The following is a 17987-nucleotide window of genomic DNA, read 5'->3' on the forward strand; positions in this document are numbered from 1 at the left end:
TCACTGTGTAATCAGGATTAATTTCTACCTGGTAAAGACTGCTAGTTATTCATTTTCATATATACCTTTTGTGGTCAAGTTGAGTGAAAGCATTAAATTTACAATTTTTTTGTAGATTATTCCATAGTAGCAGTGTTAAGACCACATCATTTGGAAACACTGTTCATAAGTACTTATAGATTTTTTTAAAAAAGTAGTAAAGCTAATCTTCTAAGTAAAGTAGGTGAAATTGCAATGAAGGGGTTGTGGCAGCTGAGTTGTTAAGCATCAGATAGCAAATGTTAGAGATTTAATCCTCTGTAGCTCTTTTGACCTATCACTTTGTGAATCTTCTCACAATGCTCTGTGTGCATGTGCAGATGCTCAAATTTTACAGTGTACGCCAACAGATGTTTGTGTACTGTATTGATGCTTCATGTCTGAGGTGAACAAAGTCTGTTACGGTCCATGTAGTGGTGGTCACACCCTACTGTGACTGTAGCCATATACACAGCCATTTCAAAGAAAAAAAATAATTTGTTTTCTTTATTGGTATGTTCATACTCTGATTAAAATTACCTTGTGATTGACAGATTGCAGTGGCAGTGTTACTGTCGTGGCTAACACGCTTCACAAGGCACTGCACGTACCTACAAAACAGGCAACACAGCAAGCCTATGGTGCTTCAGAAAGGCCTATGGTTGGTTGGCAGCTGGCCACCATCAGTCAACTCGTTGAAGCATAAACCACAAAGTAATTTTAATTAGAGCATAGAATATGATTGCTGTGTGCGCGTGTGCAGTACACAACTCTTCATTGCTTATCACTTAACTTAAACATTTCTCGAGTTATTCTCAGTTCAAATAAGATGTTTTTAATAATTAAAATAAGAAAATACAAGACTGATCATAATTCTTATTATGAAGTAGTCAATTTCGTCAAATGCCTCGGATTAAATTTAGGCAGGAATTTAATCTGCCAATGAGGTTTGAATTCCTATCAAAATGCTACTAACAGCAATACGCAAAACATTGCATATTATAGTTACTTTGAATCTGTGTGGTAAATTTTTCTGGTGGAGCATAGCACAGATACTGATTCTGCAGAAGAAAAAGTCATTCAAAATGTATGATACTGGCCATCGGCTTTGACTTGTGACAACAGTATTGTGTTATATGACGTCGTGGTTGCATGGCATATTTGATATGGATGATGTTTGAAGAGGGCATTTCATAGCCTGTGTTGAGCATTGGTGTTTGGAAAATGTATTTGAGTGATGTTATTAAGTCTTAGGACTGGAGTGCTGTTTGCTAGGAATTGTGTGTGTGATGATTTGTGAGTGAGTTATTTTAATGTCTGTGGCTGTTGATTACAGCTTTCCTTTTGGCTTTGGAATTATTAGCTCAATGTAATGTCCACAGTTGAAGATTAAATTTGTTTTTTGCTTGTTGTTAGTTATGGGCATGATTACAAAGTTCACCAGCAGGTCGCTGTGCTGCAGTGCCCATTGATGTGATGACAACTTTCAAGTATTTGCAGTTGTGTGGATTGATTTCTGAGTAGGTGAAATGCCATGTTTCTGGCAAAGTTAGCAGATTAACTAAAGTTGCTGTGTCTGTGCATGAATGATTGTGTGACTTTGACATGATAGTTTTTGGCGAACTATTAGAGGTGGTCCTAGTGTGTGAGAAATGGGAGACCTTAATTGTTTTAGGGTTATAGTGGCATGTGACACCCTAGATTTGTGTGTTGGCTCATTGGGGTTGGAAATATGGCTTTATTTTATTTTTTGTAGTGTTTTATGGTTTGTGTGTAATTGTTAATTATGTATTTAAATCGTCAGCATAATTTTTTGTGAACTCTTGACTGTGTTGTTAGTTGATGGTAATAATAACTAATGGATTGGTGGGTATCTTGGGGTTTGTTCTAGCTATTTCTGTCAGTGTAGGTTTTTGATCATCATCAATCGTCGTCATCTTGGACAGTTTCCAGCCTCTGCCAGAGTCTGTATGGAACATAGGCCTCTCCATCGTCTTCACCTTGGTCCAGTCTTCTCTGTCCTTCTGGACGCATACCTTGACTCCTTTCAGCCAGCTGTTCTTGGTCTTCCTCTTGGTATCTCTCCTTCCAGTTTCATCTCGTGTATCCTCCTGGGTATTCTCTTCTCCTCCATTCTGTTAACATGTACATACCATCTCAGCCTTGATTTCTCTATTTCCTCCTGTAATGGTTCCACTTTCATTAACTCTCTGATCCTCACCTTTCTTAACCTGTCTATCTTTGTCACTCCAATACTGTTTCTCAATAATTTCGTCTCACTAGCTTGTACTTTGCTTTTTTTCTCTTCCTTTCATAACCCAGGGTTCTGAGGCATATGTCAGGATAGAGACATAGTATGACCAGTATATAACCTTTTTACTGATATGGGTTACATCCTTGCTCCATATCGGGCTTGTGACTCTCTTCCAAAATGCTTTTGCTTTTCTCCCCCACTCGTTTATTTCTGTTGTTTTTTTCCATCTTCCTGTATCAGACTTCTTAAGTACTTGAAACTCTCCTCAATCTTTCCCCACCAATTGTTATTCCAGTTGTTCCTCTCTCCTTCTTTCTTGTTGCGATAATCATCTCACTCTTACTTATACTAAACTTCAACCCGTATTCTTGTACTGTTCGTTTCCATGTGTCCAATGCTTTTGTACTTCCTCCTCCTTATTCCCCCAAAGCATCAGATCATCTGCAAACACCATAGCTTTCATCTATTCCATATTCATAGTGCTGTTCCTGAAGTTGTCTTGCAGCAAAAATTAGATCCACTGTGGACCTTCCTGTTCTGAAGCCATGTTGCTCTTCTCTCATTCTTCCTTCTAATTTTGTCCGAATTCATGCTTCCAAAATTTTCTCAAAAATCTTTGCACAATGACTCGTCAGTTTTATCCTCAGATAGTTCTTGCACTCTTTTCTATTTCCCTTCTTAACGATCGGGACAATTATTCCCTTCTTCCAGTCTTCTGGGGTCATCTTCTGTCTCCACACAATTTTCATTACTCGATATAGCCACTGTATTCCAACCTCTCCTGCTGCTCTCACCTTTCTACACTTAGCTCATCCAGACCTGGTGACTTCCCTCCCCTCATCTTGCTTGATGCCTCTTCCACTTCTCCCCCATGTAAGGTCTTTTTCTATTTGCTGTTCCTCCTCTTCACCCCCCCCCCCCCCCCCCTCCTTGGCTTGTTCCTCCTCGTCCAGGTCTCCATTCGGTTTCAGGAGTTCTTCAAAATACTCCTTCCACATATTCTCGAGTTCCTCTTTATTCTCTACATCTTGTCCACTTTTGTTCACCATTCGAGCATAATCTGTCAGACCATTCTTCATCTTACTTTTTAATCATCCCATATAACACCTTTTTTGAATCTTCAGTATCATCCTCCATCATTCTGGTCCACTGTTCCATCCACTTTCTTCTTTCCTCCACCACCGATCTTTTTGCTTCTTTCTTTCTTGCCTGATACTCTTCTCTTGTCTCTATTGTTCTCTTCTGGAACCATGCCCTGAAGGCTCTATTCTTCTTCTGTACTATATCCTTTATTGTTTTATCCATCTCTTTTTGTTGCTTGTCCTCCCACATATTGTTTCCGCCACACTTACTAATGTTCCCTTGAATCCACCCCATTCCTCTTCTACTGTTTTTGGTTCTTCCTTTGGGATGCATTCCTTTACTACTTGTAGGTACTGTAGCCTAGGTGTAGGTTTTTGATGATAGTTATATTAGCGAGTTTTCATTTTTTGGTATTGTGGACTTTGTGAGCTGTATAGGTCAAGTGAATTTTTCAGTATCTGTGTTTTGGAACGATATGTAGCTTTGTGGTATCGTGAACTTTGTTTGAACTATATATGTCAACTGAAATTTCAGGCACAAGAATGTAAGATGATTGTATGCTTTCTATGCACCAATTTCAGTTATATGCTCAGGGTCCACAGTATACATGGGGATGAAAACATGTTGTTGTTCCAGTATTCAGTCCAAAGATTTAAATGAAATGATGCAGCTCTCAAAGCTATGCATCCTGTGCAAGCTTCTTCATGTCTACATAACTACCGTACTGCAACCTACATCTGTTGGAACCTGTTACTTGTATTCATCTCTTGCTGTCCCTCTACAGCTTTTACTCCCCACACTTCCAATCAAAACTAAAATTATAATTCCTTGATGCCTAAGTATGTGTCCTTTCAACTGTTCCCTTCTTTTAGTCAAGCTGTATCATAAAGCTCTTTTCTTCCCAATTTGAATCAATACCTCCTCATTAATTACTTGATTTACCCGTCTAATCTTCAGTATTCATCTGTAGCTCTATATTTGAAGTAGTTTGAGTCCCTTTGTCTGCACTGTTTATTACCCAAATTTTGCGTCCATGCGAGGGTGTGCTCCATACAAATACTTTCAGAGAAGACTTCCCAACATTTGAATCTATATTCAGTGTTGCCAAGTTTCTCTTTATCAGAAATGCTTTTTCTGCTATTGACAGTCTGCATTTTGCACTGATGTGACTAGTTATGAGATGCTTCCTAATATTGTGTTGGAGATCTTGTTCTCTGGAGTAATGCAGCAGCTTGATGTGGCATGGACTCCACAAGTTGTTGGAAGTCCCCTGCCTTTACAGCCATCCATAATTATGAAACTGTTGTCGGTGCAGCATTTTGTGCACAAACTGACCTCTTTATGTCCCATAAGTGTTCTGTGGTATTCATTTCAGCCAATCTGGGTGGCCAAATCATTCATTCAAATTGTCCAGAATGTGCTTCAAACCAGTTGTGAACAATTGTGGTCTGGTTCCACGACATATTGGCACTAAGTAGCCGAACATAACCATTTTCAGCCTGTTCCGTATAAACACAGCCCACACCATTATGGAGCCACCACCAAATTCCACAGTGCCTTGTTGACAACTTGGGTTCATGGCTTCATAAGGTCTGTGCCACATTCAGATCCTACCATCAGTTCTTACCAACTGAAAATGGGACATGTCCGAGCAGGCCACAGTTTTCCAGTCATCTAGGATTCAACTGCGAGCTCAGGAGAGGCACTACAGAGTGTTAACTGTAATATGGCAGAGTTGTGAGGGGAGTGCGGGGAGGGGAGGAAGCAAGCATTGGTTGGCGAGGGGAGAGGAGCCGTTGGGGGGGACAAGGCACGCCTGCCAGTTACAGTGCTGGCACTACAAATTGCACGTCATGCTCACACGAAAGCAGACGAAAGGCTTGGAAGTAAAACTTGCTTTAAATGTTGTTCGTAAACGAAACTGAAATTGTCATGTATGTATGTTTGTCTACTATGCGCTCACAAACCATTCATCCGATTGCAATGAAACTTTGGTGAGTTGTTCTCCGAACGCCCGAAAAGAGTAATGGACAATGTTTCAACGATTATATCACTGTAACATGTGAAGCGCAATTGATTAGGTGAAAGCTTGTCATACAGCAGACCTGGGTTTGATGCCCACTGCTCACAATTTTTTTTTTTTTTTTTTCATTTTATTTCATTCCCTGCAATGTAAAACTATTAATTATAAAATTTAAATATACTTAAACAGGTCATACAGTATAATGTAACTGTCAATCTCTATTTATAAAAATGAATGTATGATTGTCTGCCCTTTGTGCGTTCCCAAACCATTCATCTGATTGCGATGAAATTTTGGTGATTTGTTCTCCGTATGCCCACGAATGTACTGCAATATGAATGTGTTTCGAAATAATACAGTAACCAGTGGTGTTTCCGTACAAAGCAATACGGTAGCAAGGCAAAATGAAATATAAGGTAATTCGGACGAAATAGGGGGCTCCTTCAAAGTGATCGCGAACAAAATATCTGAAATGGAAACTCACCTTTTCTTGCCAGGCGTTTGTGGTGATACGCCAGGATAATTCTTGGAAAACTGTTTGAATCTTCCAATGCTACGCATGCTTTGTCCTGTGTATCTAGCAGCTCTCACTGAAGATTTGTAAATGGGGTGAAGCAATTTTTTCTGCTCCCTTTCCGTTTTGCAGCATTCAGTCACACGCAATATAATTTTGCGAGCATCGCTGCATAATACCGGTTTCCTTCTAACCGTAGGCCTACCGGTAGGGGTTGTTGGCGACTCCCGAGATGGGCCAGCAAATGCCTCTTCACTCATTTTGATAATGTTTAGCACAACTGCACAATAAAAACACGCAGAACAGTACAGTGCAAAACAATAACGAAGCAGACAATGGCTACCTTGTACAACACAGTCACCTACGTAATGTTGGCAGCAGTCGAAACTGCGTGCTTACCGAAGCCTCCCGACATTTAATGACTTCTACCGATTCAGGACTAGGGAGAGGTCTGCCGTCTAAAAGTTTACACACTGTACGTGTGATGTCGTGCCATTAGCAGAGGCACTCACTTCATACGTCTGCTGCCCTAGCCCATTAATACCAACTTTTGCTGCACTATCTTAACTGGTACGTTCATCGTACAACTCTCAGTGATTTCTGCAGTTGTTTAACACAGTGTTGCTTGTCTATTAACACTGACAACTCTGTGCAAATGCCACACCTCTCGGTCATTAAGTGAAGGCACTCAGTCATTGCATTGTCTGTAGTGAGAGCTATTGCCTGAAATTTGGTGTTCTAAGCACACTTTTGAGGCAGTGGATCTTGGAGTATTGAATCCTGTAACAATTTCCAAAATGGACTGTCCCGTGCATCTAGCTCCAACCACCATTCCGTGTTCAAATTCTGTTAATTGCTATTGTGCATTTCCGTGAATCACAGGCGAAATACCCACAGACTTCAAGAAGAATATAATAATTCGAATCCCAAAGAAAGCAGGTGTTGACAGATGTGAAAATTACCGAACTATCAGTTTAATAAGTCACAGCTGCAAAATACTAACGCGAATTCTTTACAGACGAATGGAAAAACTGGTAGAAGCGGACCTCGGGGAAGATCAGTTTGGATTCCGTAGAAATGTTGGAACACGTGAGGCAATACTAACCTTAAGACTTATCTTAGAAGAAAGATTAAGAAAAGGCAAACCTATGTTTCTAGCATTTGTAGACTTAGAGAAAGCTTTTGACAACGTTAACTGGAATACTCTCTTTCAAATTCTGAAGGTGGCAGGGGTAAAATACAGGGAGCGAAAGGCTATTTACAATTTGTACAGAAACCAGATCGCAGTTGTAAGAGTCGAGGGGCATGAAAGGGAAGCAATGGTTGGGAAAGGAGTGAGACAGGGTTGTAGCCTCTCCCCGATGTTATTGAATCTGTATATTGAGCAAGCAGTAAAGGAAACAAAAGAAAAATTCGGAGTAGGTATTAAAATTCATGGAGAAGAAGTAAAAACTTTGAGGTTCGCCGATGACATTGTAATTCTGTCAGAGACAGCAAAGGACTTGGAAGAGCAGTTGAACGGAATGGACAGTGTCTTGAAAGGAGGATATAAGATGAACATCAACAAAAGCAAAACGAGGATAATGGAATGTAGTCAAATTCTATCAGATGATGCTGAGGGGATTAGATTAGGAAATGAGACACTTAAAGTAGTAAAGGAGTTTCGCTATTTAGGGAGTAAAATAACTGATGATGGTCGAAGTAGAGAGGATATAAAATGTAGACTGGCAATGGCAAGGAAATCGTTTCTGAAGAAGAGAAATTTGTTAACATTGAGTATAGATTTAAGTGTCAGGAAGTCGTTTCTGAAAGTATTTGTATGGAGTGTAGCCATGTATGGAAGTGAAACATGGACGATAACCAGTTTGGACAAGAAGAGAATAGAAGCTTTTGAAATGTGGTGCTACAGAAGAATGCTGAAGATAAGGTGGGTAGATCACGTAACTAATGAGGAGGTATTGAATAGGATTGGGGAGAAGAGAAGTTTGTGGCACAACTTGACTAGAAGAAGGGATTGGTTGGTAGGACATGTTCTGAGGCATAAAGGGATCACAAATTTAGCATTGGAGGGCAGCGTGGAGGGTAAAAATCGTAGAGGGAGACCAAGAGATGAATACACTAAGCAGATTCAGAAGGATGTAGGTTGCAGTAGGTACTGGGAGATGAAGAAGCTGGCACAGGATAGAGTAGCATGGAGAGCTGCATCAAACCAGTCTCAGGACTGAAGACCACAACAACATGTGAATCACCTGAGCTCAGATGGTGGGTCTGCCAATGCACTGCCCTTTTATACCTTGCATACTCAATACTACCACCAACTAAATACGTGCATATTGTTATCCGATGACTTTTGTCACCTCAGTGTATTAGATAATAAAGAAGTCCTCTGTAAAACTTTGGGGCATATTATGTACAAAGGGTGTTCAAAAAGTTTTGCACAGTCGTCGCTAATTTTTTTTATTTTTTGCAGGAGGAGAATGAAATTTTTTGTGAACATACTTGGAACATTTAGCTATATATTGAACCTACTCAACGTAGCCTCCATCAGCAGTGATGCATCTGGCGCCACGTTCTTTCAATGATGTAAATGCACTTTGGTGAAATTCTGGGGATTGACTTTTATACCACCACTTGACACAGGAAATAAGGTTTTTCTCACTATCAAATGTTACTGTGCTGGTGGGCCTTCAGACTACTAGAGAGTTAAAAATCAAATGGAGCCAGGTCCGGACTGTAGGGAGGAGGAGGAACAATTTTCCAACCCATTTTTCCCGATTTTTCTCCTGCGTCATAAGGGCTGAGTGGGGTTTATCATTGTCATGGTGTAGTCTGATCAGCTGACCCTGAAGCTGTGGTCTGTGGGTCTTAATGGCACGTCATAGCTTGTCCAATGACAAACAGTAACGGTCCTGAAACTTTCTGGCAGATTAAAACTGTGTGCCCGACCGAGACTCGAACTCGGGACCTTTGCCTTACACGGGCAAGTGCTCTACCATCTCAGCTACCGAAGCACAACTCACGCCCAGTCCTCACAGCTTTACTTCTGCCAGTATCTCGTCTCCTACCTTCCAAACTTTACAGAAGCTCTCCTGCGAACCTTGCAGAACTAGCACTCCTGAAAGAAAGGATACTGTGGAGACATGGCTTAGCCACAGCCTGGGAAACATCCCTGGAAACATCCCCCAGGCTGTGGCTAAGCCATGTCTCCACAGTATCCTTTCTTTCAGGAGTGCTAGTTCTGCAAGGTTCACAGGAGAGCTTCTGTAAAGTTTGGAAGGTAGGAGACGAGATACTGGCAGAAGTAAAGCTGTGAGGACCGGGCGTGAGTTGTGCTCCGGTAGCTCAGATGGTAGAGCACTTGCCCGCAAAAGGCAAAGGTCCCGAGTTCGAGTCTCAGTCGGGCACACAGTTTTAATCTGCCAGGAAGTTTCATATCAGCGCACACTCTGCTGCAGAGTGAAAATCTCATTCGAGTAACGGTCCCAGTTAATTGTGGTGCCAGGTTCCAAAAGTCAATGAAAATGACGTCACACTGATCCCAGGAGGAGGAGGCCGTCACCTTTTGGTCTGCTGTTCGTGAAAGTCTCAGTTTCCTCTTCCGAGGGGAACCCGGATGACACCACTCTGTGGATCGGGGTTTGCTCTCGGGTTCTGACAAAAATAACCGTGTTTCATCCTGGGTAATGATGCCGGTCTTGAAGAGGAACTCCATCACTGACCATTGTCCCAACCTGACATCTACTTCACGGTCCATTATGGCTCACCTGTAAATAAAAGAAAATACTTTTGTATGCCAACTTGTAGCTGAATATTCCAAGTATGTTCACAGAGAATGTCATTCTCCTCCTACAAAAAATAAAAAAATTAGAGATGACTGTGTAAAACTTTTTGAATGCCCTTTGTACGTATATCATACATAAACTGCAAAAAAATGCATGTGGGTACCAGTATGTAACTTTTACCTGAAGCACCTCCAATTTTGAATTGTTTTCTGGAATGGGTCTACTGGAAACTGATGCAGCGTTATTAATTACGTAATTTTATTTTTGTAAGGTGATAGTTACAACTTTTGACTGCTCCTACTATTTGATTACTAGTGCACCTTTTGTAAAAAGTGAGCAGCTTGTAAAAACATTTCATTGTGGTCACTTTTTCTTGTTACGGTATTGGGATTTCTTTGGTGTTCTTGCCATCTGAAGTTATATTCTCAGATGCAATGAGGGATTTCTGCAGTCTCATGTAGTGGAATTAGATTGTGGTTTGGCATTAAAGGGCTTGCTCATGCAGTCAGCCAACAGTTGGACAGTTTTACGTAATCATAGGGAGACATTGTGTTTAGTGCTGAAATTGAAACATCTTAGAATGTAGTTTGGTATTTGTTTGTTGCTCGTATATTAAATGACTCTACATCATTTCTTGGAATGGACGGTATTTGCTGCTTTTTTTAATAATTCATTGCACATCCTGAGCTTGTGGTCAGGTTGATAACTGAATAGTTAACTGAAACTGACATTACCAAAGTAATCCTGTTTTACATTACAGGACTGCACTAGGTGCTGAGAGTTCCTTAGTGTCATGCTTCTTGATGCATTTCACAGCCTTTGATTTGATTGTGATCTACATGTGAGATATTAGGTTCAGTGCCTCCCTACCAAACATGTTTACTGTGTGCTATTCTCTCCTCTGGTGCTTAAAACTAGCCATTGGCATGACACTTCTTGTCTCCATTTGTGATCATTTTCTCAGTCTTCATGGCATGTTGTAATTGAATGGATCTGGTTTACTCTTTATTTGAAAGTGAATTCAAAAAAGCGTTAGAGCAAGGAGATAAATGTATGAAGCCTTTTTTTAAAATGACTTCATATTCACTATTGAGTTTACTAATATCCACTATTGCAAGGTTGACTTTACTCAACATTAATCTCAATACATAAAAGGAAATGGACTGACTCGCCATTGGGTAGCCCAAACCACTAAGAACAGAAACTTGGAATTTGGAGATGGTGTTGATCTTAGACTGTAGGCATCGTTTAAGAAGGGATTTTTAGAAATTCCAGCCCTAAGGGGATGAAATATGTGATGAAAAGTTTTTGAAAAATGTTGCTATTAAGGGAATTTTTGAATCTAGTTCTGTGAAAATTGGTATTTGGTTTCTGAGTGAGAAATAAAGAAATATATTTAAGAATTTTTGGATTTTTTTACCTGTGTAGGGGTGTAAGGTTTTTGAAACTGAATCATTATTAAAGAACTATAAAACATTTTTAAAGCTAAACCTGTGAACATTGTTCATTTGACTTCTTGGTTAAAAATAAAAAATACACAGTACAGTGTTTTTTGAAATTCAACCCCTAAGGGGGTGAAATGGGTCTTTAAAAATTTAAAAAAATATTTGGTTATATTAAAACATTTTTAAAGCTAAATTCGTGAAAATTGATATTCACTTCTCTATTAGAAATAAAGCAGTATGTATTTGGGGATGAAAGTTTCTATGGCAGTATCACCACAAGAACAGAAAAGGTAAGATTAACAAAAACGTCAGACTCCAGCTACCAGAATTGCCTTTCGGTCAGAAGCACATCTGAAAAAAATCGTGCTTCAGTCTTAATCAACATGAAAAGTTTAGACGGTATTGCAATCTGTGAAAAACATAAAAATTCGATTAAAGGAAAACTAAACAAAATCTGTGCAGACCGTTCAGTCTACGTGAGTGAAGCAGTGGTCACTAAGATAGTAAAGAGAATAAAAATGATGTAAGGCTCTATGACTTGCCAGCCTTGTCGCATGCACCATCACAAATCATAAAGTACACTGTCACATTATGAGAACACACAAAACAAAGAGCTAAAGGCAGCTCCCATAGCTAATTTTACTGTGATGGATGGGATAAAAATTCGTGAAACTAAGATTCACGCTTACTGCACGTGGTCTTAAAAAATCCGGCTTTGATGGGTAGTTGAATAAGAAAGAGGAAGGTACTGAATCTGAGTAAAATGAAATTTATGGCAGAATCTGACTGAAAGGAGGGCTCCATTCATGCGAGAGATTGAGAAATTGTTTTGATTTGGTAATGGATGGATGTATGGGAGTTAAACATTGTAGATGGAGACCAATGCTTGAAAACAGTTAGCATGTTCAAATGGGAGCAGGTTGTAGTATTATGCAGAGATGAAGAGGCTTGCACAGGATACACTAGTGTGGAGAGCTGTAGCAAACCAGTCTTTTGATTAAAGGGCGCAACATGAGATGATTAACATGTTCAGATAACTTTTCTGTTCCTCTTTATAGATGCTATTAATACCATCTGGTTTTAATTCCTCTGAGACCCAAACTTGGTCCTATCCAGTGAAGTATTAGAATGTGTTCTTTGTGGGTCAAATTAGTTACTTCATCAACACTCACCTTTCACCAGCCTTCAACATGCCTCAGTAACCCATACTATAGTATCATCTGTGGTAAATTTGACTCCTACATGTCCAGGTTCTGTTATTAATTAGATTCAATAGCCGACTGTTAAATTATTTTATATTCCATTAAACTTAGGCTTTTAGACTTTGGATTCACATAAACTATGAAGTCCGAGGTGGAATGTGCATAAAATGCTCCTCCTGATGTAAAGGACTTGAGTTTATAGTTTGTGGGATGACACAATTTAATTGTGTACAAAAAGAGCAAATAAAATTTAATTCTAAAGGATTTACTAAGTAAATGTTGTATTTGAGTAATATTTACCGTGTACAGTGGCATTATTTCCTATGGAACTTGTTTCAAATTTGACAGTCTGGTGTTGCTTCTTCTTTTCGTTAATGATTTGCTGGAATTCTGGAATTACAACTGGTCTGCTCGGTTTTGTTTGCAGTTGAAGAGTGTGGAAATAAAGAAAGAGCCGCCTGCCAGTAATGTGTCCCCTGCCACAGAGAGGAGCGGCGATTCAAAATCGCCAGCACCTGACGCTCCTAACGACGAGGGAGACGAGCAGATAACACCTGCCGAGCGCTCCTTGCTGCAGAAGATCATACGGAGGGGGCTCGTTGAAAATAAGAATGACATCGAGATTCAGAGAAAGGATCCGTCGTCGCCTCTCTTCTCCATCAAATCTTTTGAAGCCCTTCACCTGTAAGTAGGGATTGTTCTACTTTTCTTACCAGTATTGTCATTTACACTGTATTAAATACTGTTGAAGGAGAAATGTCAGAAGATAGTAAGCCTTTTGTGTTCTTACCTGTTGATGTCGGAATCCTTCTCTCCTTATATGTACAGGGTGTTCAAAATATGTGTCACATATTCCAATAAGAAATAGTATTGGTCAAAACTAGAACTTTTTGTATAATGATGCGTCCAGATACCAACAATACCTGTCGAGATATGGGCCAGTATGTCCTAACGTTCCATCTGCTCACACACCTACAGATACAGCTGGCTCAATTTGCATTCGTCACATGCTCCTTAAATGTTTGCGTGCTGTTGATGGGTTGGGATACACCAATGCCTATTAATGTCTGCATAGCCAGAAATCCAATGGATTGAGGTCCATTGAATGGGGAGACCACGTTACTGGACTCCTTGACCTGTCCATTGCCCACAAAACATTGTAGTGAAGTATAAGGGCCAGTCAAATGAAAACGGGACACCTGCCACAACGGGACCGTGGAATGTTTCCATACAAAAGTAATCACCAAACACTTTAAGACATTTATTCCGCTGGGAGATGAGACGATCAATTCCTGTTTTATAGAATGTGGTCACCTGCTGACGGTCCACACGTGTGCACCCACTTTTGGTTTTCTTCATCCAACTGGAACGGACACCCACACATCTTTCTTCACGTAGCCAAAGATGTGAAAAATCACACTGTGAATGATCCGGACTGTATGGAGGACATTGCAGTGCTTCCCAGCCGTGGTCCGATTGGCAGTGTGGAGGCAGGTGTTATCGTGCAACAGGATGATTCTGTCAGACGTCATTCCGGACGTTTTGACTTTATGGCACATCACATTTTCTGCACAGTGTCTTTGTAGCACTGTGTGTTGACTGTGGTTTCATCCTTGACAAACTCTGAGCATAGGGCTCATACGGTATGAGAAAGAGGTTATCGTGACCTCCCTGGAACTTGTGTGAACGGCTTTGAATTTCTTCGGTGGGGGAGATGCACGATTTTTCCATTGTTGGGTTTGCAGTTTGTCCACAGGCTGTTTGAGTCCTGTCAGATGGAATCACTCTGTTGCACGATAACACCTACTCCCACACTGCCAATTGGATAAAGGTTTTGCTTCAACAGTTTGGTTGGGAAACACTGCAACATACTCTGTACAGTGTGGATCTTTCACTGTGTGATTTTCACACGTTTGGCGACCTGAAGAAATACGTGCGTTGGACTAGGAAGTGCAAGAGTAGATGTGGTTGTGGGTACATCAGCGATCGACCACTTTCTACAAAACAGGAATTTGTCTCATCTCCCAGTGGGATAAATGTCTTAATGTGTGTGGTGACTACTTTTGAATGGAACCATTCAATGGCCCCAATGTAGAGCAGTGCAATTAGTCCTAAAACGGCTTAACCTGAACATCCAAAGTAAAAGTTTCCACCCAACTCCAAATTGTTGTATACAGTCCACATATTGTTTGGTAGAAAGTTACATCATTTTAAGCGTCAGGTCTCGGGGAGGGGGCGAGCGTGTTTTGATCTGTTTTTCTTAAATATTTTGAGAAGTATATGGTTTAGTGCAAAAAGTGCCATATACAATAATTATCTACATTAAATTGTGGACAAAAATGGCCCTGTGCATAATCTTGCTAAAGTGAACGGTTCCAGCGTTATGGAGAGTGTAAAAGTAGAAATTTTTTGCATTTTTAGATTTTTTGCAAAAATGAAATTATGCAGAAATAACTAAACAGTTTTAAGGCCTGGCCGTACAGAATGTGGCCTGGCCGTCCGGCCTGTGGCCTCGAACCGCAGCTGGCAGGCTGCACTGTTGAATCGCTCGTTATTGTATGGCAACGGTCGCACAGTGTGTGGCTTTGACGCCTCGGCATGCGGCTTTGACGTACTGGCCGCTGCCGGGTGGTCACAGATTACAGATTCGCCGCAAGCCGGAGCAGCTGCTTGCCACTGTTGGCGCATTCAACTGCTCTGCTGTCACACTGAAAGCAGCAGCGTGAGGCCGTTTTTGTCTTGCAGCTCGTAGTGCATGCATCATGCACACAGAAAGACTTGTAGAGGAGGTGAGAGAGTACAACTTTTTGTATGATACACGCGATCCTGATTTGGAGGTAGAATACTTTTGCCCTCGATGTGCTCTTGATAGCAAGCTGAATTCTCGAAAATAGTGTAGTCACTGTGATGTTCGTATGGATCAACGTTCGCCAGGAGAACTAGCGAAAAGAATTTTTTATAACAGAACAACTGGGATCCACTATCCTTCGGGCATTTTAACGTGATATGCTTTCTGTCTGTGCTTCCAAGGCAGTTCGGAAATCCCCAAAGTTCTAGAAATCCTCCTTCAGATTTCTTCCACATCTCTGTTGTAGGAGTAGGTAAATAGTTGGGCTGTAGAACAGTCCATATTACCTGGCACACTTCTTTCACAATTTCTGAGACTGTTGAGTGTCCTAACTGAAAAGAAAAAGCTATGGTCTGGTGACTGTCGCCTGTAGCCAAGTACCTGGAACAGATTAAAATAAATTATGCCGATAGAACAAATCGATAAGTTAACGACCAAAGATATTTTTGTTTAAATTCAATGAAAATTTTATGAATGCAATGAAACAAAACAATCTATTTAGTAGGAAGTTCTCTCTAGCGGGACATACAGAACTAGATGTTACTATTGTTTGCTGGATTCGTAAACACTGCAGATAAATTTATCACTCCACTCGTAACTAAATTGTGGGATAGCACTTTTTTCTGCCGAATCTTTCATATGATACAGCAAAACTGAAACGGAATAATTTATACGAGTTCTGTATGAAGCACAAAGAGGCCACAAATGGTAAAACTTACCCCAAACAAATGGCTAGTCTATGCCTTGTATCAATTGACTTTCTCCAGCTCGTTGTGCATTTCTCACTGCTACATTTTTATCAGGCGATGCAGTTCCTCGAAACATTCTCGCGACATACGAAAATATTTGAAGAACCTATCTTCGTCAGACTCTAGTTCAATATACAGATGACGGTATTCTCCTAAGCTTTCTCTCTCGCTATTAATGCCGTGCACCCAACACCTCCTCATCTCGGTGCCATTTCGTATATCTAGTACGAGGAGGAGTTCTTCTTAGTCTGAGCTACTCATTTCTGCACTAAAAATGAATTCGCACAATCATAACGTGTCCCGCGTGAAGCTTCCAAATCGCCTAACACCGAGACAATCGCGCTACGCACCCAAGCTTAATAATGGGGTTCGGCCCCTTCCACAGTATAACAGCTGACGCAGCAACAGTCGCTGCGGCTGGCCGGCCGTTGCTCGTGTGGCGTCTCTGGCCGCTGGGGCCCGGACCCCCGCTGCGCCGTCAGTCGCAGCAGCAGGCTGGATTCTGTCTGCCCGGGCCTTTATTAAAGAGTAATATTGTACAATCACATTATATTTCAAAAGAGTCTAATAGTTACCACAGAAGGTTAGAAGGCGGAGAAATACTGGGAACGAGGACCAGTTTACTAAAAGCTCGGCCACCAGTACAGAGCAGTGCGTAAGGTCCCTGTCGACCACCTACACCTGCCACCCACCCCTCCCCCTCACACACTCTCTCATGTACTTTCTTTCCCTCAGTCGTATCGGGGAGACCTGTTGAATGTGTTTGTGAGTGTTGTTTTTAGTGGACTGATGACCATAGATGTTAAGTCCCATAGTGCTCAGAGCCATTTTTGTTATTTTTAGTGAAGTTCCACTGTCATTTTTTTTAATGTTCGTCTTTAGAATGCTGTACGAACTACGTGATAGTCACTTGAAAGTTTGTGAATTACGGCAGAGTGTGCTTTGAAACCTTGTAAGGATGTGGGTGGTGAACTAATTACTCTGACTAGAAAAGCGGTGAACAAAATAATTAAGTGCAGTGAAATTTGTAAAGATGCTGTTAGAAAAGTTCCTGCAGTATGACTCGCTTCAAGTACATGGTAAGTATCGACAAACTTATAGGTTACGTCCAAAGTCACCTCAAAAAGAAAAGGAACCTCCAGAAAAGATTCCATGTGAATCATTTGATTTTAAAACCGTATGTTTTCTTTGTGGTTGCAAATGTAAGTAGGGTAGAAGGACAGATCCTCAAAATTACAGACCAATATCCTTAACATCGGTTTGTTGCAGGATTCTCGAACATGCAGCTAACTCTAAATATAGATAAATGCAAATTAATGCAGATGAATAGGAAAAAGAATCCCGTTATGTTTGAATACTCCATTAGTAGTGTAGCGCTTGACACAGTCACGTCGATTAAATATTTGGGCGTAACATTGCAGAGCGATATGAAGTGGGACAAGCATGTAATGGCAGTTGTGGGGAAGGCGGATAGTAGTCTTCGGTTCATTGGTAGAATTTTGGGAAGATGTGGTTCATCTGTAAAGGAGATGGCTTATGAAACACACAGACCTATTCTTGATTACTGCTTGAGCATTTGGGATCCCTATCAGGTTGGATTGAGGGAAGACATAGAAGCAATTCAGAGGCGGGCTGCTAGATTTGTTACTGGTAGGTTTGATCATCACCCGAGTGTTATGGAAATGCTTCACTAACTCTGGTGGGAGCCTCCGGAGGAAAGGAGGCGCTCTTTTCGTGAATCGCTACTGAGGAAATTTAGAGAACCAGCATTTGAGGCTGAGTGCTTTACAATTTACTGCTGCCAACTTTATTTCGCGGAAAGACCACAAAGATAAGAGAGATTAGGGCTCGTACAGAGACACATAGGCAGTCATTTCTCCCTCGTTCTGTTTGGGAGTGGAACAGGGAGAGATGATGATAGTTGTGGTACGAGGTACCCTTCGCAACGCACCATATGGTGGATTGCGGAGTATATATGTATATGTAGTATGTATAGGAATCCAGCTAAAGAAAAGTACAAGTTTAGTATAGAAACTTGAACTGATTGAAAACATCCAAATGAAAGCAAA

General features: G+C 40.8%; 1 protein-coding gene across 1 annotated transcript in view; it reads left to right on the forward strand.

The window, feature by feature from the left end:
* The window catches only part of LOC126213181 (DEAD-box helicase Dbp80-like), a 154002-nt gene that overhangs the window by 1208 nt on the left and 134807 nt on the right, over positions 1-17987 (forward strand). The window contains exon 2 of the mRNA XM_049940809.1: positions 12749-13005. Coding sequence (XP_049796766.1) covers positions 12749-13005 — 257 coding nt within the window. The remainder of the gene's footprint in view (positions 1-12748; positions 13006-17987) is intronic.

The sequence above is a fragment of the Schistocerca nitens genome, chromosome 11, assembly GCF_023898315.1.
Source record: "Schistocerca nitens isolate TAMUIC-IGC-003100 chromosome 11, iqSchNite1.1, whole genome shotgun sequence".
Classification (NCBI taxonomy): Eukaryota; Metazoa; Arthropoda; class Insecta; order Orthoptera; family Acrididae; genus Schistocerca; species Schistocerca nitens.